General features: G+C 38.7%; 1 protein-coding gene across 1 annotated transcript in view; it reads left to right on the top strand.

Moving 5' to 3' along the window:
* Nucleotides 1-23,182, top strand: part of rasa3 (RAS p21 protein activator 3) — a 42,392-nt gene that overhangs the window by 6,733 nt on the left and 12,477 nt on the right. The window contains 10 exon segments of the mRNA XM_010786812.1: nucleotides 4,564-4,681; nucleotides 6,095-6,198; nucleotides 7,280-7,374; nucleotides 10,541-10,609; nucleotides 20,875-20,951; nucleotides 21,043-21,147; nucleotides 22,150-22,306; nucleotides 22,398-22,546; nucleotides 22,804-22,918; nucleotides 23,052-23,126. Of these exon segments, the coding sequence (XP_010785114.1) occupies nucleotides 4,564-4,681; nucleotides 6,095-6,198; nucleotides 7,280-7,374; nucleotides 10,541-10,609; nucleotides 20,875-20,951; nucleotides 21,043-21,147; nucleotides 22,150-22,306; nucleotides 22,398-22,546; nucleotides 22,804-22,918; nucleotides 23,052-23,126 (1,064 nt within the window).

Raw genomic sequence — 23,182 nt, 5'->3', positions numbered from 1 at the left:
AGCTGAATACGAAATTAAATGCAAGTTGCAGCCCTTATTTGATTGAGTGATAAGGAATATCTCGCTGTGGGATCTATCTGATGCGGTGAATATCTGATGGGTGTGTGTGTGTGTGTGTAGTGTTCTTATGTTACGTCACTTTCAGAAAGACAGTAATGTCTTTCTGAAAGACTCTACTTAGGACCATCAAAGGAACTGAGTAATAACTGGCATAATAAATTGTCCTCTTACAAGTATCAGGTTTTCTTTCCATTCTCACAGTGACACACACACACACACACACACACACACACACACACACACACACACACACAGGGGTAACTGGGTTGTTCACTGCTTTTAAACTACATCTTGTATCCAGTTGAAATTCCTTTCTCCTCATCTCATTTCCTGTTGTAGCTTTCTCCGAAGCCAACCACTCTCAAGTTTTCTATCTGACTGACTTCTCTCTCTCTCTCTCTCTCTCTCTCTCTCTCTCTCTCCCGCCCTCTCTCACTCTGCAGTCCTCCTCCCCTCTCACCCTTTATTGAGTACACTGCTTGTATTTTTCTCACTAACCACCCCCCTCCCTCCTTCCTTCCCTAAAGCCTGTGTTTCCCAGGCCTGCTAGTCAAGCTCTTAGCCACTGAACGCATTCACGCCTGTGTATCCTTGAATGTGTTCATGTCAGAAGAGATTAGAATAACTAGTGGAGTGGTGCTTCTGAAACTGTACACACAAGGTTGGCGAATTGGAAACTAGTCAACAGAGGAGGAAGAGAAACAAAGCTTCACATTCACTGCGTCCATTGTGTGCTTCAATCACTCTGGTTCCCTCACTTCTCTTTCCTCTGCAGGAATGAAGTGTGGAGTCAACATTTTTGATGCTATCCCATTCAATGTTGCCCCCTTTGGTTTTTTCTGTGATTCTCTGCAGCTCTGCTCAACACCCCCATGTTTTGCATGCGCACCACCCCAGCAGACACACACACACAAACACACACAGACATGGCAGTAGAGTTTTTGCACCGTTTGTTTTTGCTCAGATACTAGGGAAACATATTCTCCAAGGGCAGCTACAGTGATGCTTGATGAAAAGAGAAAACTGCTGTTATTGTTGTTGTTGTTTATTTTTCTGCTTATTTTGAATCTTGAGGGGAGATAAACACACCCTCTGGAAAAAACAGAGAGAGTTAGAGAGGGAGAGATGAAAAAAAGGGGAAGCAACCATAAATAGAGGAAAGTGAAATCAGGTTAAAGCTAAATTGGAAAACGAAACGAAAAGGGCAATTCATCACGAGCCCTAGAGGAAAAATCTAAAAGAAAAGGGGGGGTTTTATGCGAAAATGGAAAGAAGAAAACAGCAGAACATGGACCACTATGAAAGAAAGTATTAGAGAAAGATAGACATGCTGAGACAGAGGATTACACGCTCTGGTTTCATAATAAAGTCTTTAATCTAATGTATTGAATGGCAGGTTACTGGAGAGGCTTATCGTTTCTTTTGTAATAGACTCACTCTCACTCTCCATTGAACATCCTAACATGCAAAACGTGTTTACTCAACCATGACTGTTGTAGTAAACTTCCCGCAAAATGACAAACTTTGCTGCACATCAACTCTTCCAGGTGTCCTTTACCCCCTAAACAGGAAGCGTTACGATATCTCTGTATCTGTGGTATTGACTAGTGGTGTTGCATCTTATTAGCCATATAACTACAGATTGCAGTGCTAGTCAAAATTAACTCTTAATTGCATGATATCAAAGTTGGAAAAACAGTTGTGAAAGGGATTGCGGTTTGAAATTGTTTTGTCTGCTTGTTGGCTGTCTTGCTGGGAGTTAGATGGCTGTTTGATATCAGTTTTTTAATTACTGACTTTATCCGACAGTTTATACACTGATGCCAACTGACAACATCTGGTCTGTAACCCTAGGAGGTTGCACTTGGATCCACCTACGCAGCAAACTTTTCACCTGCATTACAATACATCAATTAAACAGTGAGCAAATTGACAACATCTAGATGTTCATTGTGATGGATTACTTATCTCTGGCAAGTTTCAAGTCTCTGCAAGTTGATTTGATGTCATATAGGCTTGAGTAGAAACCTCTGGCTGCTGGAAAAACACAAAGAAATCCACACATCAATCTAAGAAAGGTTGGAAAAAGGTCAGCAGCAGTAATATACAAATGATACAGTTGCATAAGATATGCCAAACTGCTTGAACTGTCCTTAGATTTTGAATAGTACGTAAGATGATGCTTAAAATATATAAATTGTGTGTTTTTGGCTTTCCAGTTGCTGCAATTTTGGCACAGAGATTGAAGTTGACGCTTTGAGTTGAGTCTTTAAACACACACAAAAACAAACACACACACTGCTGAGAAAGCTGTGGTAATCCCATGATGTTTTGATTACTAGCAGTGCTTGGATGCTGCAAACTATCAGAGAGACCTCAGGTCATGAGTGAGAGCTGGAGGAAAACTGAGATTGGAGAACAGTCTGGAGCAGGAGAGGTGAAAGAAGAGGATTACAGGAGGAAGATAACATTAACAATAGGAGTATGGGAGGATAGGAGGAGACAGGAGGGAGATGTAATAACAATACGAGGTGACGGGATAAAGAAGGAGATATGAGAGCGATGCGTCATCGCTCACATGTAAACACAGACAGCGTTGGTCAGATTCTGAAACAACATATCAAAGCAGTGGAGCACGTGTTGTGTCTTACAGCTCAGGTGTCTTTCTGATTTATGAATGAATGTTGTTATTGTAAAATAGTTGTGTAATGCTCCCCGCTCTGTATGAATCAGCCTCCAGAGATGCAGCCATACCACTGTGTTGTGTTACCAACCCCACAGAGAGACACTTAATCACCTCGGTTATTCTCTTCAGGTTTTATTTATCCTCTGTGAAGAGTTATGGACCAAAGGTAGAGATGAACCAACTACTTTTGTCCCCGGCCATTTATCACTCTTATTGCCAATCTAACTTATGTTTTTGACAAAGAAGTAAACAACAACACATTGAGCTAAATAGATAATCCTGACATTGTTTCGACAAATCCTATGAAATTAACCACATGTGATTTCCAAAGATACAGCATGTTAGTGTGTACTTCATGACTAGTGTGATTGCTCACATCCTTTTTCTTCCTCCTGCTTTGCATTATTTCAACACAGACTCTTATTCTCAAGTATTAAATGGATTGTTTGATAAGATTGAGTTCTCGTGAAATCCTAAACCTTAGTTTGTAGAGCTGAATGGATGCAATGTTCAGTATGTCCTTACATTACATTTATAATATATGCAATTTTGAGGTGACAGAAAACATAAGTTTGACTAATTGTTGGACTCGGTCACTACATCTTGTGTAGAAGCTTTACTACTATGCTATATATAGTATAGTTGAATAACTAGTTACCTTGTGTAACAACATAAACCTTTTTCTTTGAAAAAACTCTAGAAATCCTTATTGGCAGTTTTTTGTGTGCAATATAATTTTTAGATTTTCACTTTATTTCTTACTGTTTTATTCTAAAGCGCTTGTTACAAAAGTGACGGTTATATTCCAACATAAATACAAGGAGTCAACAAATGACATTTCTCTTAAACCTCACCTTTTAAGGCCTTTAAACATTCTTATAATAAAACTATTTATGAAGGAAAAAACACAAATAGACCTTGTTTATTTTGTATTGGGTCAAATCCAAAAATGTTGGCATCCACTGTAGGATCACATTTAAAAGAGAATGTTTCAGCTTGCAAACAGCAGCACTCTGCCGCAGACGCATGCTGACATTGTGAAGAAGTTGCTCCTTTAAGGCCAGAAATAACAGTGAGATGTAGGCTGAATGGCAGCATCAGATTCACGTACAGATAATGGAGCTAACAATGACAACGTTGCACTAATACACGTGTAACTATAGACCGCAGAGTCCTGTGGGTCCTTAGGGGGAGAGAAACACAACCTGTGAACAGATTACTTAGTAACAGGGAGCCACATGGCTTTATAAAGGAGATGGTATTGCTCCTGAGGGACTGGAGCACCACCTTTGTGGTTTGTGCGTGTATTTGTGTGTATGTGTGTTTTTCTGTGTGTGTGTGTGTGTGAGAGAGACTCGGGTCTTGGTGGCTGGTGTGACCACATTCTTTTAAAAGGGAGTGCTATCTGCCACGATGTCTGATGAGCAGATTTTCTCCGGCAGGATTCAGGAAATGTCCCACACAGATTCTATTAATCACAGATCTGATAACATATACAGACTGACACACAAACATTTAAGCGCACATATGTTGTTTTTTAATGGTTCTTCTGTTTCTGAGAGCATGGCTTACTGTGTGTGTTTCCGGTATTTAGGTATAGTCACCTTTGCAGAGTTAAGCTTGTTATGCGCGCAGTCAGATTACTCAAAGCTCAAACAGGTGTGAATTTACATAATGCTATGTCTCTTTAAACGTGGCATGCTTTCAGGGTTCCTAAATAAGTAATCACTTACAGCAGTGTGCCTGAATAAACACATTGTTACTGCTTACAACAGCGTTGTAAAATTATCTCTCTCTCCTCCCCTTGCTTTGTGCAGGAGAAGCAAAAAACATCCCTCCGTACCCTGGACCAAACAGGATGAGAGACTGCTACTGCACCGTCAACCTGGACCAAGAAGAGGTGTTCAGGACCAAGATCATCGAGAAGTCCCTTTGGTACGTTGAGGGGCCCTCCACCCTTATTTGTGTGTCATTCTTTCCATCTGTATACAGAAACGTTCAAACATGAATGTCAAATGATATCCACTTCCTCCTCGTTCAAAACTCAAGGTTGAGACACTATACAAACGTAAACACATGTCTCCCCAAATAGTAAATCCCTGCCTTCATGAATTTGAAGAAAAGATTGACTTTAAATGTTATCACAACTATTATAATATAAGTATTTAAAGATAATTTTACTATTCGTGTCCCTCAAATAAATGCATTTTATATCAATCATTTGTCTTACTCTGTGTCATGGTGTGTTGTTACATGCACAGCTGAACTTATAAGTAGGGGAAATTAGATTATATATTAACGTAAGTGAAAAGCTAGTGTAAATGTATCACAAAAGGAATTTATTTGCAAAGCTTTCAAAACATATAACCTAATTCACCCAGATGCTTTGCAGATACTGCGTAATGTACGTAATATAATCTAAGTTTAACTTACAGATCATGGGTGGCTGAATAGATTACGGTCCCCTTCCTTCCACTTTGATTACACAGCCCCAAGCTTTCACATCTTTCATCCGGCTGATGAGGAAACAAGTACAATTCTTTCGACACACATGGTAGCCTGAATGAAACTTAATAGGTTTGTTTATAAATGCAGTCATGCCTGCCTATACATCCATCCACCACCCCCCCACCCCCCCTCTCTGTGTGTCTTTTTGTCTGCTGAGTTACAGAAGAAGTCAGTAATTGTTAGCAGCGGCCCTGAGGGCTCCGCTCACGAGACTCACATTGCTGTAATGTCTCTATGGCTGAGGTTTAGGTGAGGCAGAGCCTGGTGGAAGATGTACCTTCCAGCCAGTCTTCACAAACAGGAGTATTGTTGTAGACCACATGACTCATGGCAAGATGTAAATGCATGGGAGCTTTATTTGTTGACGGCCTCATGGACAAAATCAATCATCTTTGGGCAAGAATAACAAAAGAAGTATATCTGTGATGTTTGCATGAAGGCAATTTTTCTGACCAGGATACCCATAGTAAGGACACACTGAAAATCATTCTGGGAAGGAAAGGAAGTGTTTGAATATTAACCAATTAATGAATTGTTGATTGAATGACTAAACGCTTGAGATAAAGAGGTCAGTCACACAAAGATTATTATGCCTTAACTAGCTGGTTGGACAAAGGCATCTCCTTGTTTCACAGAAATGTATCCTATATTCTTGTCCTTATTGACACACTCCGGTTTTGATTTTCCAAACATAACTCCCTCTTTTTTCCCACACACGTTTCCTTCCTCCCATCTCTGGATAAATATATTTAATACTACATGTGTTTGTGCTAAAACATGCTCAAACAAACCAGAGGAGTCTCTAATCACAGTTTGCCTCGTCTCTGCTTTGACCTGCAGCCCATTCTACGGCGAGGACTTTTACTGTGAGATCCCGCGCAGCTTCAGACACCTCTCCTTCTACATCTTCGACAGGGATGTCTTCAGGAGGGACTCCAGTATCGGTAAGTAAACAGCACTAGTTACACTGTTGTGTTATAAATGGCAGTATACAATAAACAGAAATAAGGTAACAATAAGTTTAATAAATATTGAATCCTTTGAGTCTTTTCTCAAGAACAACATTTTGAGGATTAGCTGCGTTTCTATGTTATGTATGACTGTAAGTAACCTCCGCTTTCAATTTCCAATTAATAGATTAAACACTTCAACTTTTATCCAGGAAAATCAGAAGAGCAATTTATATATCGTTAATACATTTGAGTAGTTACCTGTTTCACATTATCAAAAATGTAGACCCCAAGGTCTGAAGATTTAACATCTCATTTGCAAATGAGCCGTGTGTATTTGTCAAATACAGATTAGCTTTATATCACTTGGCCAATCAAACTTGAGAATCACAACAACCATAAGCACAATTACACAAAATATGTTTTACTTTGAGTTGTGAGAGGTTACATACTAATGTTGTTACCCACAGACATAGCTAGTTGTTTCCAGTCTTTATGCTAAGCTAAGCTAACCTGTTCTGGCAGATGCCTCATATTAAACAGACAGATATGAGATTGGTATCGAACTTCTCATTAAACAAGTCATCTTTCACACATTGTTTAATTATTTCTTTTAGATCCCTTAAAGCACCACTGTGTCGGTGTGTGTGAGAGAGGATGACTATCAGTGTCATTGGGTGTGTCAGTGTGCCGATTTGTGTATGTGACCACAAACCACTAACTGAAAAATCTGTCTCAGGGTGGGATTTATATCATCAACAGCCCCTTTTAATGTGTGTGTGTTTACTTGTGGGTGTGTTCGTGAGTGTTGTAAACAGAATGTACCGTGTTAGTTTCAGGGTAGAGTTGACAGGGTCATTTCCAGGCCACTGACAGTTATCAGTGTGAGCACCAGGTGCCAACACGTGTTAAAGAGAGACTGGAGTGTGGATTGACAGCGTGTGAGCAGGTGTGTGGGTGTTTGAGTGTTTGTTGAAGCTTGCATCTGAGCACATAGGTGGTTTTTCTTTTTTTCGAAAAATGACTTGGTTTTTTGAACTCATCTGTTTTTGCCTGTTTGTCAATGTGTGTGTAGGCAAGGTAGCAGTGAAGAAAGAGGACCTGCAGAAATATCATGGCAAAGACACCTGGTTCCAGCTCCAACCTGTCAGCGCTGACTCAGAAGTGCAGGTCAGCACAGAGGGAAAACACACACACACACACACATGCACACACCAGCTTTTTAATAACAAAGCACTATCCCCTGATCGTCTATTATTCTTATCTTGCAGATCCTCCTGTTCTTTTGTTTCTCGGTTTCTTCACTGAAACCACTTGACACTTATTGGTCTGGTTTCTCTTTGGTGTCCTTTTGATACTCAAAGCTGGCATTGAATACTTGCTCACATAGAAATCTTGATTTCTTTGAAGGTTTTGGTATAAATTCTGAATAGATTCCTTTGGCGGATTGAGCAAAGCTTTTATTTGGGACATGGTTTTATTAGAGGGAGACATTTTTTGTACTGAAGTTTCACTGGATTTATTCCATCAGGACAAGCAGAAAGTCACAAGTCCCATTCTGCCCATTACCCTGAATGGTGTTAAGCTGCTATTATTGAAACTTGGTGTGTCCTCTAGAACGAAAACAATCAGAGAATGTGGATTTTGATTGGTGGTAACATAACATCGATCAGGAGAATGGATTGACTTATATTGTTGTAATGGTGGAACAAGTGCTGTGAACATTTACATTACAATGATTTATCATCTAGCTGTTGTAGCATGCTACAGGTTATTACATCCAATGTTATGCAATTAACTAGCAATCTTTTATTTGTTTATCATGGCCTGTATTTGAAAACTCTCATATGGTAAATTGCAGTATGTCACTCTTAAAAGAGCAATCAACACACATCACATCAAATTCTATCTAAAAAAGTTATACGCATTAAATACACCCTTGCTCATTTCATTACAGTAAGAGGTCTTGCCTAAAAAATCCTGCACTCTTGTATGAACAGAAGCTTCTGGAGCTGTATGTTAGCTAATGTTAGCAAGTTTTAGATTAATCTTAGATAGCAACTTTACTAAATTGATTATCTGACATTATGACCTCGCTATACTTAATCTACAATCACATTATACATTTTCATTTTAACCCTAACTCTAATTTGTGGCCACAATAGTTTCTGTTCAGCAAAAGTAACATGAACTTGCTTTGAAATTACAAAATGTTGGTTTATTTTAAGGAAAGGTTTACATAGACAAACATGTTGTCCCTTAAACAAAAGTATGAAAACATTATTATTTTGGTTTCAAACGATACCAAACTATAGACAATTGTCCTATTCAGTATGTGCATTGATGTGTGATGAGTGTGTCTGCATTTTAATGTTTGAAGCAAGGCAGAACCCAAACAAACACAGCGTGTGTGCACCAAAAACATCTGAGCCTGCAGGGTCAAAGTCACCTGGCTCTCAGTGTATACTGTAGATCCGTCTACCTCCATCCCAGCTCTGTTTGTGATCAGCTGTTGAGAGAGTGAACACACAGGTTTAATCAGAAACACAATTTTTTCCACATTCTCAATTGTCATTAGTGAAGCTGTGAAATAAAAACCAACAGTGTGTGTTTGGGTCACAGATTGTTTTTTAGATGTTCTGTAGTGGAATAATGACATCACTGGTTCTGGTTTAATGGAGTTAAAAGGAGACCGTTTTTTTGGGTAATTTTGAGAGACAGTCTTCCTGACTGTAATGTTTACATTTGACCTCAATGTTTGCATTTTTGTCTTTTTTCCACTCACAGCTCTGTTTATGTTAATCCAATGCACAACCAAATAGACACATGTTTTTTGTAGAAAATCTGCTCAAGCTAATTTAGTAGCCTTTTGTGGTTGACATTTGTTTTTCCTGCCAAGCAGTTAACACATCTAATTTGTTGTTATCACCAAGTTGTAAACAAGCTAGGAAATACATAAATTATTGTGTACATACTGTAAATGCATTAATGTGACCAAATCTGTCATTTTTCTACAACCATTGAGTTATCTGTGAATCGTTCAATCTTCTAGTGATCCAGTCTGGAGCTGTTGCATTTTGCCTCACTTGTCTTACATGCATATTGAAAATGTGCAAAATGTTCTTCTATTCTGTGTTCAGCAGTCTAACACACATGCATGGATACACACATTCATGCATGCACGCACACACCCAGCACATAGTACCACACACACACACACACACACACACACACACACACACACACACACACACACACACACACACACACACACACACACACACACACACACACACACACACACACACACACACACACACACACACACACACACACACACACACACACACAGTCTGAGACACAGTGAACAGTAACATCTGCAGACAGATGGGTGTGAGCAGCCCTGGAGCAGGGATCTGAAACAGAGACACATTCATCCGGGGAGCCGGGGAGAGGAAGGATGTGTGAGAGATTGAGAGAAAAGAGAGAAAGCGAGGGAGATGGATCAAATGAAGTAGGAAGATAGAGTGTCTCTTTTCTCTTTTCAATAGAGGACACATTGTTTGGCCTGTGCGCACATGTGTAAGTGCGTGTGTTTGTTCCTTCTGCTTGAATCGGCCACAAAGAGCAACGCCTGTGAGTTTGCATACTGATGCTGTTAATTAAAGGAGCTTTTCTAGACAGCTGCACCACTACACTGTCATTATGTCATTAATCCAATCACTTCAGAGGGAAAATAACTTAAGCATGATGCTCAGCCTCGCAGTTATTTACATACAGTGTCTCTGTTGGCGGAGGAATGCCTCTTTGTTCATGATTGTGTATGTTTTTGTTTTGTACTGGGATTTATTGAGGAATAATTATTGTTGAATGTATTTTGGGCTTTCCTTGGATCAGTTCTTCTCAAACAGTTTTAATCATTTAGAATAAAGATAGAGTATATAATGAAATATGTATATTGCGATACATTTGGAATTTCTATGTTTGGCACTTTGAGCAGAGAACCTGGACTCTACTATGTCCAATGAAAACAAGGGATTTCCAATAATGTGTTTTCAGAGATAGTTTAACATGTCTTTATTGGTTGAGAGATACATGATTGAACCTGTTTCATTATTCATTGTATGATATGGATTGTCACTAAACCAGTTTAACTTACATTGGTTAAGGTTGCATGTTGTCTGCAGAAATATGTCTTGTATCCAACTCCATTTCACATTTACACAAACACATTGATGAATGCATAGGTTTGTCACCTGTCTCTGGGCCGTGCTGAAGTGTTCACAAGACCTCTGCAGAACATTGAACATTTAAAGTGACTATTTGTGTGTTGCAGGGAAAAGTACACTTGGAGCTGCGTCTGAGTGAAGTCATCACTGACAGTGGAGCCATCAACCATAAACTAGCCACACGGTGAGACCACACACACACACACACACACACACACACACACACACACACACACACACACACACACACACACACACACACACACACACACACACACACACACACACACACACACACACACACACACACAGTCCTTTCCTGAGAAAAATACAAAAATGTTCTGTAGAAGGGTATTTCATAGCTTTATAAAACTTCCAAGTCAGTACATCCTGTGTGTCATGTCCACAGTAACTGCGAGCTCTCTGCGTCCATTGCTCTTGTCTTAAATATCTTGAATCAAACAGTTAAACTCAGAGGATGTATCCCGCTGATTGGTGATCCTCTCATTTATCCCTGTAGCCCTTTGATGATAAAATGTCACTTTAATGACCACATTCCTGCAAAAACTGCAGACAAAACATTACCATCAGCGGCATCTGTACTTTGTGTTTAGCGCTAATTAGCAAGTGATAGCATGTTGGAAACAGACTAAACTAAAGTGGTGAACATGGTAAACGTTAGCATTGTTACTTTATGTTGATAAATATGCTGCGGAGGTCATGGACTCATAAATCTGCCCCTACTAAATTGTTTCAGTGTGCGTGTTGCTATGTATAAAATGTTATTGCACACGCATGTGATGTGTGTGTGTGTGTGTGTGTGTGTGTGTGTGTGTGTGTGTGTGTGTGTGTGTGTGTGTGTGTGTGTGTGTGTGTGTGTGTGTGTGTGTGTGTGCTCTCCAGCTCTTCTTTTGCAGCATGCAGCAGTAAAGTCTGATGATGAGCCAGCATGGCCCTGTTCCCAGAGCGCATATTGGTTAAGGAGCTTAGAGCAGGAGGTCATCTAGTCAGATTTCTCTAGAAAGACACGTGTACGAGGGAGAGAGAGAGAGTGTGTCCATTCAGCTCTACAGATCAAACTAACCGATCAAAAGAAATGTCATGTATTGAAGCATGTTTTATTGCAAGTATACTTTGTTTAGTGTTGTTTACACTAAAATGCATTCATCTTAAAATGTGCTTCAGAGTACAATACATAAAATACTAAATAACAGCAACAAAAGAGAAAAATACACAACATGCATACAAATACAAGAATACAAATAAACCAACCTTTAAAAAAAAAGAAGGATTTATTAACACTGATACTCCTCCATATTAAAGTTATTGTTATTTCTGTTAAATGTTCTGATTATTGCGCAAGTAAAATAACAAATAATTAAAAATATATGAAATTATTTCACTCTCAAGTTCATATTCCCTATGATAATGACCTTTTAACTTTATAATAACACCATTGATGTGGCAGAACCTGAGAAATCGTCTTTTTTCATTCCACACATCCTTTTTTCAGTTCCGAAAACACATTACCTAATAACCCACAATGTAACCCGACACCGACAGTTGTTTCGAGATTTGGCTTGTGTTTGTGTTTCTTTACTCAATACTTCCTTATGTTTCAATATTCACACGTGTAGTTTTCAGCTAGGAACATCAGGTGAGGCAATTTATTGCGAGTTCGGAGAGCTCCTCTTGGCCACAATAAGCTTTACCGTTTGTGGATAGTAATTGCAAAGGACCTTCATTGAGGCTCTTTGGTAACTGGGATTAGCTACCGGATAGCTACAGGAAAACCGCCTCACACTCTCCTCTCTCGGCCCGGAGCTGCAAAAAGCGCGTGCTCCACATTTTCTGTGGCCTACAGGCAGGGGTTCCCAAGTGGGGGTCGCGAGATGATTACAAAATAAAGGAAAATAAAAAATTATTAAAAAAAATTGATTACTTTTTTTATATTAAAAAAATAATTATTATGTAATAATAACGTTAGCATATTGTTGTCTGTGACAAATGTCTAGTGCGCGTAACGTTATTGATTAGATTAATAATGTTATTGTTTTTTTAATTATGTAAAAAAAGAGTAATCAATTTTTTTAATAAGTGTGTGGTGTTATTTTCCATTTTTTTTGTAATCATCTCGCGACCCCGCAGCTTTGGAACCCTGCGTGTGTCTTATAGGCAACAGAAAGATGTGGAGGCAATCGTCGCTTTTGCAATTTCCGGCATAGAAGTTAGGTTTTCTCTGTTTAGCTATTCGGTTTATGCTTTAATCCCCCTTAGTTACATAAGAGCTCAATGTATGGTCCTTTTGCAATTATCTTATCCATTCATATACGGATAAAGCTTATTGTGCAAGAGGGAGCTCTCTGAACTCTGATAATTGCCTCACATGATCCCCTAGCTGAAAACTACACGTTGAATATGAAAAATAAGGAAGTATTGAGTCAAGGACAAGCCAAATCTCGAAACAACTGTCGGTGTCGGGTTACATTGTGGGTTATTTAGGTAATGTGTTTTCGGAACTGAAAAAGGATGTGTGGAATGAAAAAAGACGATTTCTCAGGTTCTGCCACATCAATGGTGTTATTATAAAGTTAAAAGGTCATTATCAGTAGGAATATGAACTTGAGAGTGAAATAATTTCATATATTTTTAATTATTTGTTTATTTTACTTGCGCAATAATCAGAACATTTAACAGAAATAACAATAACTTTAATATGGAGGAGTATCAGTGTTAATAAATCCTTCTTTTTTTTTAAAGGTTGGTTTATTTGTATTCTTGTATTTGTATGCATGTTGTGTATTTTTCTCTTTTGTTGCTGTTATTTAGTATTTTATGTATTGTACTCTGAAGCACATTTTAAGATGAATGCATTTTAGTGTAAACAACACTAAACAAAGTATACTTGCAATAAAACATGCTTCAATACATGACATTTCTTTTGATCGGTTAGTTTGATCTGTAGAGCTGAATGGACACACTCTCTCTCTCTCCCTCGTACACGTGTCTTTCTAGAGAAATCTGACTAGATGACCTCCTGCTCTAAGCTCCTTAACCAATATGCGCTCTGGGAACAGGGCCATGCTGGCTCATCATCAGACTTTACTGCTGCATGCTGCAAAAGAAGAGCTGGAGAGCACACACACACACACACACACACACACACACACACACACACACACACACACACACACACACACACACACACACACACACACACACACACACACATCACATGCGTGTGCAATAACATTTTATACATAGCAACACGCACACTGAAACAATTTAGTAGGGGCAGATTTATGAGTCCATGACCTCCGCAGCATATTTATCAACATAAAGTAACAATGCTAACGTTTACCATGTTCACCACTTTAGTTTAGTCTGTTTCCAACATGCTATCACTTGCTAATTAGCGCTAAACACAAAGTACAGATGCCGCTGATGGTTCCATTGGAAGCCTGCCGCGAGTATTTCAACAGGAGAANATGATTACAAAATAAAAATGGAAAATAAAAAATTATTAAAAAAAATTGATTACTTTTTTTTATAATTAAAAAAAATAAATTATTATTAATAATAACGTTAGCATAGACATTTTTGTCTTTGACAAACCACTAGCGCAGAGTTTCTCAAACGTTTTCTTTTTTTCGACAGGGGGTCGCCAGTCTCTGGCACTGTTATTTTGGGGGTCGCGGGCTGAAAAGTTTGGGAACCCCTGGTCTAGAGATGGAGCCCAGTAGCTGCGAAGCGATGACTCGTAAAATACTGAGGCCCCCCAACAAATCAAAATTAACTCTAAAATCTGACATTTTGTAGCTACCAATTTCCAACGAGAGACAATGTATAACAGTGTAACAGCTGTGTGTCGCTAAACGTCGCTATGGAAACCACACGATGTAGGCTCATGGAAGTAGTTTCGGTAGGCTAGTGGCGTGTGTAGGCCACTGGATACTTTGTGATTAGGCACGTTCTATTTGATCGTTGTTTGATCGTGGAATCAAACACGCCTATTGACCAATCAGAGAGCTTGCTCAAACCTATGTGTTATAGAATACAGATTTGAAAACATCGCTCCTTGCTTTAAAAGTAGCACAATTCATTATGTCAAACCTTGGAAAGTATCTAGATATCCCTGCCCTAATGTCAAAGTAACTGGCAACTGAATGTGTGTCGCCGTCTGATGTCTATGTCTGGACCGCTGCGTAAAAAGGAGGATTTCTGCCCGTTACTTCTCCGCTGTTTTCTTGTCGCTCTTGTCTTGTCAGTTAGAAAAGCAAATTGCATGCAGTTTGCTTTTCGGCCAAACTGTATACAGTTAAATCGAACGGACTTCTTTCTGCAGATGTGAGCGTCCTTAACAACGGTCAATAATTCCTTGACAGCGGTCTGTCTGTTCGGTATTAACAACGTGTCACGTGTTCTGAATTGACCAATCAGAATCGAGTATTCAACTAAGCCATGTAATAAGTGCTGTTAATCCAATCTTCATATTCTCTGGTCTATAGATAACCAATCTAAACCCAGGAGGTGTAGGTATTATCTATTGCTTTCAGGAAAAACGTGTTCATGCCACTCCAATTAATATGTTGAATGTAGGTTTCTAACTTGTTATTGAGCATTTTTACAATATAGCTTTGAGTCACTTTAAAACATCTAAATACTTCCTCCGATATTTAAATATACTGACAGACAGAAGAATAGGTCATTTTGTAACCGTGAATTACATCTGGAAACAAGAAACATGTTTTACGTAAACTTTCTATTTGATGTTCTGATTTATGTTTAATTTCACTTATTTGTAAGAGTGCCCCCGACAGTGACACAAACTCATCATAACATCTGCTTTTATTGTGTGTGGTTTTGGCCCTATGAGGTCATTCATTTCCCTCTTACTTGAGTCAAAATGTTTTTGACAGGTTACGTGGGTGCAGAATAGAAACAAATTAACCTAAAATTAGTAACGTGGACTAAAAACAACAAAGTCTGCTTCACCACCGCTGTCTGGCCTGTCAGAGCTCACAGTGGTGATGAGAGAGAAAGTGGGGGGGGGGGCTGGAGAGTAGGCCAAGCAGGGGTTATATAAACAAGCTTATTGGACAGGAAGCGCTCTGGCATTAGTGATGCTTAACCCAGCCCTCTCCNCTATGTGTACAAGACGTATATATATATATATATTGACTAATGATAGAAATATGAATTGTGAGATTTTTAACAAAGACAAACTATATATATATATATATATGTGTGATATATATATATATATATATATCACACAAAAAATATCACACAAAACTATTATGCAGTTTTTCCAGTTAACTTTTTTAACCTAAAACCTGGAATAGTTAAAAAACCTACACAATATATATGTTTATTTATAATTTTTTTTGCTTAACTGTTACCTAGTTTTTACCAAAATGACTCGATGAGTCCAGGTTATATTATTCCTTTTTTGGTCTGTTTGGTGGTTATTGAAGGCTCTGTACATCAACACCTATGCTGGTAATTTTGACCTCTGAAGTTGGATGGGGCTGTGCTAGAATTATATAAAAATAACTCCACAATGAAATATGGTTGTATAGTTCAGCTTTCACATAATTGTTTTAACCCTCACTATACCTCTACTTGGAGTGATACCCAACATAAAGACACATCTTGACACTGACGTGAAGTTGCTGTTAAGCAAATCACACCAAAATATTTACCTCAAAATAGAAAACCTCGTCAAACTGTGGGTTGTTGGTTTTCCTCTTCACTTTGGTCTTCTTGGCTTCCGACCTGAGAGATACAGAGAGGCAGATGGAGATTACAAAAACACATGTTTATTAGAAATCAAACGTGTGATAAACAAAGTTGAGTACGGTAAAATGACATCTAATCATGTGAGAGCTCTTACCTTGAAGGGCCGAGTAAGGACACAGCAGCGTACGGATCACATTGGCCGTTAACGATAGGAAGACCTTGGCACTCCAACACTCTGTGGAAACACACGCACACAAACCATGAATGAATCACACATTAATGTACAAATGTAGACACGCACATGTATCATATCAGGCAACCCATTAAACCGCCCCCTTTTCACAGACATAAAACATCTGGTCCATTCACACTCTAGTTCCCTCCTACGCTGGGAGTCTTGTTAATACATTTGGGACCAAGTATATAGCTCTCTGAGAGTTTTCCCAGCAAGTGAAAATGGTCCCCTGCGTCAATATGAGGTGTGTCTGTGTGTGGGTAAGAAAGGTCGATGCTGAGAGAGGGGCAGATGAAAAGAGATGGAAGTAATTCCCTTTGAGCTGTTGGCGGTGAGTTGTGCCAACTGTAAATCCAGTGTGATCCAGCAACTACACACACAGCACAAACGCCACTTGAGAGAGGCCGAAGAGAAACTAAAATAAAAAGCTGAGACCATATCCTCAGTTCAGGTAGGATGTAATCCTCAATGTGTTTCCAGAATAGGATTCAAACATCCCTGATCAACAAAAAAAGAAAAGCAGCATAACGTTTTTCTTTATGGTTCTGCAGAAATGACTTTTTCTAAATGACATACATTCCTGCATTTTAAGATTTCTGCACAACCATACATTACAATTTAAACAATATACTACTTAAGCTTTTAATTTGCCACTGTCTTCACACCCTTAATGTAGTACAACGTATGCATACAGAAAACATAAAGTTCTAATATGGTGTTTTCTGAAAAAGGAATAGCAGATTCTTAGGAAGACAGAGGTGGGAAAACAGATATTTCACTGTCACACTGTAAAGTGACAATTACACTGAATAGAGCATCATCAGTGTCGGAATGTATAGCCTTTATTCAACAAAATCCACATCCCTCAGAAAACGAGTTTACTATCACATGCTGATTCAAAAACAGATAAAAGTAGAGAATTAGGATGACATCCATGCGTTCCTGTGATGGATGACATCATGCTGTAAGGGGATTAGCACCCAAACAGACCAGGACACCAGCGGGGTGAATCACTTCCTGTGTGCCAGGGTGATGCACAACTACTCACACCCCCGTTCCCACTGTATGATGAATTACACACACCAAATCAATGCACTGTCTCCAGCTGAACTGACTACACAAGCAACAGCTTGCACCACGCTGCTGATACACACCCACACACAGGTTCCTAACAAGGAATAAGGAGAGGGCTGGGTTAAGCATCACTAATGCCAGAGCGCTTCCTGTCCAATAAGCTTGTTTATATAACCCCTGCTTGGCCTACTCTCCAGCCCCNCCTATAGTTGCATATCAGACCTGCACAACGGTCAGGAGGAATTTTGGACCCAGACATCCCAAGAATATTGCTGAACTGAAACAGTTTTGTAAAGAGGAATGGTCCAAAATTCCTCCTGACCGTTGTGCAGGTCTGATATGCAACTATAGGAAACGTTTGGTTGAGGTTATTGCTGCCAAAGGAGGGTCAACCAGTTATTAAATCCAAGGGTTCACATACTTTTTCCACCCTGCACTGTGAATGTTTACATGGTGTGTTCAATAAAAACATAAAAACATATAATTGTTTCTGTGGTTTTAGCTTAAGCAGACTGTGTTTGTCTATTGTTGTGAGTTAGATGAAGATCAGAACACATTTTATGACCAATTTATGCAGAAATCCAGGTAGTTCCAAAGGGTTCACATCATTTTTCTTGCAACTGTATATATATATTTGTATATATAATATTTAAATGGTTTAATATGTTTGAAAATGTCTACCTTAAAATGCCAGCAGCACCCTAAACAGAGTAGTCTTGGATTCCAATGAGTGATGGGTCAAATAATGCCACTGTGGATTTAAATCCAACAAGAAATACCAGCAAAGCTGACGGGGGGAATATCAGTGGCTGGTTGCTCCTTTTCCCCTGCTTAATTACAGAATAGAACAAAACTGTAAGCACCATTATGCCCCAACTTCTGTTGTGTCACACAATGGACTTTAAAAAGTACATATGTTTTTTTTGCTAATTGCTACTCTATGGTCCATTCAATCTGGTTTTCTTTCACAGAACAGTACATTTAAGAAGTGGAAACTGGTCAGCAAATATTGTGAAGCCAGCTAAATACTTGTCATCATTGTGCGTTGTGACTTGACCAGCAACCTAAAACTAAAACATTGAATTTTAAACCTTATAAAATAGTAAATATCCTACAATTTGACAGGCTGGAACAATTATCTATAATTATTTGATAGTATCATATAAATCATTTTCCTGCTGATCAACACATCGTACCACTTTACAATAAGACCACCCTTATAAAGGATTCATAAAGGGTTTATAATTAGGTTATGAATTCGGTTGTAAACACTTTATTAATCATTAACCATTTATAAACCAGTTCTAACATAGTTTTCATATATCAACAAAAGCTCACTATTAGGCAAGATGACTAAGCCTTATGTTGGCTACTTTGCGAGAATCAACTCAAGGAGATACCAAGGATGCTGGCTGATGAAGAAGACGAATTAAGCTAAGTCAATATAAGGCTTAGCAGTACAAATAAATGTGGGCTCACTGTTGCAAGCAACAGTTGCCCTATTTATCTCATGTCTTATAAAAGCTTATTAATGATTTATAAAGTGTTCACAACCTAATTAATAAATGAATTACAAACTAGTTGTAAACCCTTTATAACACTCTAAAAAAACGATTCATGAGGTTAGTAGATTCCACTTAAAATTAAATACTTTTTCAACATAACATTTTTAGTTTTTTACCTCAACTTATTTTAGTTAGTTTACAACTCATTTTAATAAGTCTGTCAAACTGAAAAAGGACAAAAATAATGTAACTAACAAATGTAATGATTTTTGAAAAAATATGTGTGTGTTCACTCAACTATAGGGATATACTAAGTTAGAGTAACTCATATCTATTGAGTTTTAACGGTTTAGTTTCAAAACTGAACACACGCCTGGACTTGCCCGGACTGTGCTGACCGCATGTTGAGTTGGAGCAATCTGCGTTCATCCTGGGAGCAGAACTCTAGATAGCAATGGAACAACAGGATTTTCACCTAATAATCTATCAAGTTACCTGGTAAGTAGCCATTTTTGTTCAGCTTAATTTACAACAGCTGCTTACATATACAGTGTAACACAAGCTGTAAGTATAGTCATTAGTTACTTGTTTTAAACTACATACTGATTAGCTAGCTGTTTGTATCCTCCTGTATCCTTTTTTTCGCAGTTGCAGTCAAAGTTCATTATTTGTCATACAGTATGTATATATACATATATATATATATATATATATATATATATATATATCACACATATATATATATATATATAGTTTGTCTTTGTTAAAAATCTCACAATTCATATTTCTATCATTAGTCAATATATATATATATATACGTCTTGTACACATAGACACACTTACAATCTCCATTTCATGTCATTATTTTTAAATGGTTAAAATGAATGTGATAAAAGTTGAAATTATAAGAAAAAGCAACTGGAAAAACATAAATTCATGCAGTCATGCAGTCTTTCACTGAATGTGTAAAAGCGTGTCAATGTTCACATTTTATCATATTCATGAGTTTATATTTATAGATGTTTTTTTTGCACACACACCCTCCCTGTCACACTGCCCCCGTTAACCCTCGCTCCCCAGCTACACTGGTCTGACATTTTTGTGTCGCTCCTCCCTATTGCCCCTGCTGCAGCGCTGGAAGACAGCAGGACAAGAGTATGATTGATTCGGACAAACCACCAAACAATCTAGCCCATTTATTTCTATCCAACAAGACTGTCTCATTTATTCCCGACCACCACAGGAACAGGACTCATACCCTGCAGAGCATTCTGCCCGCGGACCCCTTTCAGGCCCTGTCCTCACGCAAAGAGACCATTTATCATGCTTCTGTCATGTGGTTGTCCCTGTTTTTAATTCTTTCAAATTGTATCTTCTCATTGCTCCATACTAACATAGACACTGCCACATTCTGATCTCTGATGGCTCCCATGTGGATCCAAATCTGTCAGATAGTGAGTTTAGAGTTTGATTTGGGCCATTTTTAAATATGTTTTTCAACTAATAATTTCAATCAAAATTAACAACTAGATTTGGCAAAAAAAGGAAACGGTACATAATAAATTTAAAAATGTGTAAGCATGATGTGGGTCAAGACGAGTGGCGTTCTCTCACTCTGAAAAGTATGTTAATCACAGGGACAGAAAAAAAAAAAAACAATTCCAGGATTTCAGAAATTCCCATGTTTCCTTTAATGCACGCTTTAACTGGATGCCAAATCTTATCGTCTGTTTTTTTTTATCAATAAATATACTGGTAGATGAAAAATAAGTGATCCTCTCATTTGAGAAGCTAAAAACCATGACTGAAACAATACTGTATGTGCTTTCACCAGTTTGTTTTTTTGGGATAAAATGTGACTTCTAATCTACTCTGTCTCCATTTCTAGGTGACACGGCCATTAAGCTACACAAAGCGTCAATTTGATGTAGAAGAAGAGGATGTTGACAAGTTAGCACTAAGGTGAGCCATTGGCCGCCTTAAGGGGATTTGAATAGTTTGGTTTGTTAAAAAGTTTCCCATGTTTAAATTGTACCCTTTGGTGTGTATTCAGGGTGGATCTGTGGAACGCCAGCAACCTGAAGTTCGGGGATGAGTTCCTGGGGGGGGTGCGAGTTCCTCTGCGCGCGCTGGGTCAGGCTGGGGTCCACGACGCATGGTGAGAGGAGCATCACACACACACACACACACACACGTTACATCGTCACATACACACACTCTGTCAATCATTTTGGTGTGTTTTATGGTTTTGTTCCACTGTACCCTGCTGGGGCTGGGTGTGTTTGATTCAATGATCATTGTCCATTGACTTTCTGGGTATGTGTTGCTACAGCAACAGCAGAGCTGTAGTATCAACACGGACAACAGTCCTTTTTTAAAAGTTTTTAATTAACCAGGATCAGTGAAGGCTTTTTAACAAATAGCTGATCCAACAGACTGTTTTTGTATTTCATTTCTTTTGAATAACTAGAGCCTCCATTGGTTGTGGGAGCACTTTGTTGGAAATGTTAACAAAGAGAATGAACATTGAGTTGTCAGTGCAGTCCGTAACAGAAAGGAACAACATATAAAGAGAATATATTTAGCAATTGTCTATATCTATGTGACAGTTGGACCTGCTTAATCTTGTTCTTTTCTGCAAAGCTCTTAGTCTTAACACTGCATTAACACATGATGACCTTTTTAAAATGAGAAGGTGAACAATTGCCTGTTAGCAAATCCAGTTAACACGGAAACACATTAGCCTTCACTTGGAGTTCCCCAACAAATGTAATTACAATATTAATTCTCGTAGCTCAGATTTTTCTCCATCAACTGTTTAGGGAGATATCTGCTGGAAGTGAGAGTGAACCACAAGAATTGGGTTGGTTGCCTGAAAACCAAAACATTAAGACAATACCATTTAAAGATGCTTAAAAGATCTGTAGAGCTGACTGAAACTGCAGAGTTGTGTAATACTTCTTGGTGGTGTTTTTTGCGACTACCAACACCTTTTACACCATTTTTATCATTGCTTATAGAACATTTTGGATTTGCTTAGCTTGCTATGTGTTAGCACTATTTAATGGCTGTAGTAAATAAGACAATTGTCTCCCATCCATCACAATCCCATCAGTGAGCAGAAATTTTGGTCTGATCTTTTGTATGTTTTCTCCCTCAGGTACTTTCTTCAGCCCAGGGAGAATGGAGGGAAGTCGGTGAAGGTGGAAGAGCTTGGCTCTCTGCGTCTGAACATCGTTTACACCGAGGACCACGTGTTCCCCTCCGAACACTACTCCCCCCTCAGAGATCTGCTCCTGCAATCCGCTAATGTACAGGTGTGTGTATACGAGTGTCTCCGGTTTCCTGCAGCTTCTTCACATCTCACTGTTTGAATGGCACATGTTGACTCTGCTCCTCTCTGCCCAGCCTGTATCGTCGTCCACAGCTCACACTCTGGGGGAGGTGTGTCGAGAGAAACAAGAAGCCGCCATTCCCCTCGTGCGTCTGTTTCTTCACTACGGCAAGATTGTGCCTTTCATCAGCGCCATCGCTCACGCTGAAGTCAACCGCACACAGTAAGTGTCCTTGAATCAATGCTCAACAATGATTACTTATAACATTTACAATTAAGTTCATAAAGTTATACCTATGCATTAGTCTCATCCTTTATTATAGATTAAACAACTCTTAGTTTAAGTTTGCTCTTTTGTGCTCCTAATCCTGATTGTTCTCTCTTATATGGTTTAAAAGTCTCTTCCCTTTTATATATGTATCGTTTTTTACTAAACTGCTGTTTTGATTTGTATTGAAAAAACACCTTGTCTCTGCGTAGGGATCCTAACACAATTTTCCGGGGAAACTCATTGACATCCAAGTGCATTGATGAGACCATGAAGCTGGCAGGAATGCATTATCTGCAAGTCACGCTCAGACCAATCATAGACGAGGTATGACACTGCCAATCATACTCTTATTTCTTGATTTCATTCATGTCACAAATCTTTCTCTGTATCACCTCTTAGAATATTTTGCTTAATCGGTCATCAATGGATATATCACTACTTTTGTAAATCTTCACAGATCTGCGCAGAACATAAACCCTGTGAAATCGACCCGGTCAAGCTCAAAGAGTCGGAGAACCTGGATACCAACAGGGTAAGTGTGTGTGTGTGTGTGTGTGTGTGTGTGTGTGTGTGTGTGTGTGTGTGTGT

The sequence above is a fragment of the Notothenia coriiceps genome, unplaced genomic scaffold, assembly GCF_000735185.1.
Source record: "Notothenia coriiceps isolate Sejong01 unplaced genomic scaffold, NC01 NC01_scaffold00001080, whole genome shotgun sequence".
NCBI lineage: Eukaryota > Metazoa > Chordata > Actinopteri > Perciformes > Nototheniidae > Notothenia > Notothenia coriiceps.
Note: the sequence above shows the minus strand (reverse complement) of the source record. Positions and strands in the feature narration are given on the sequence as shown.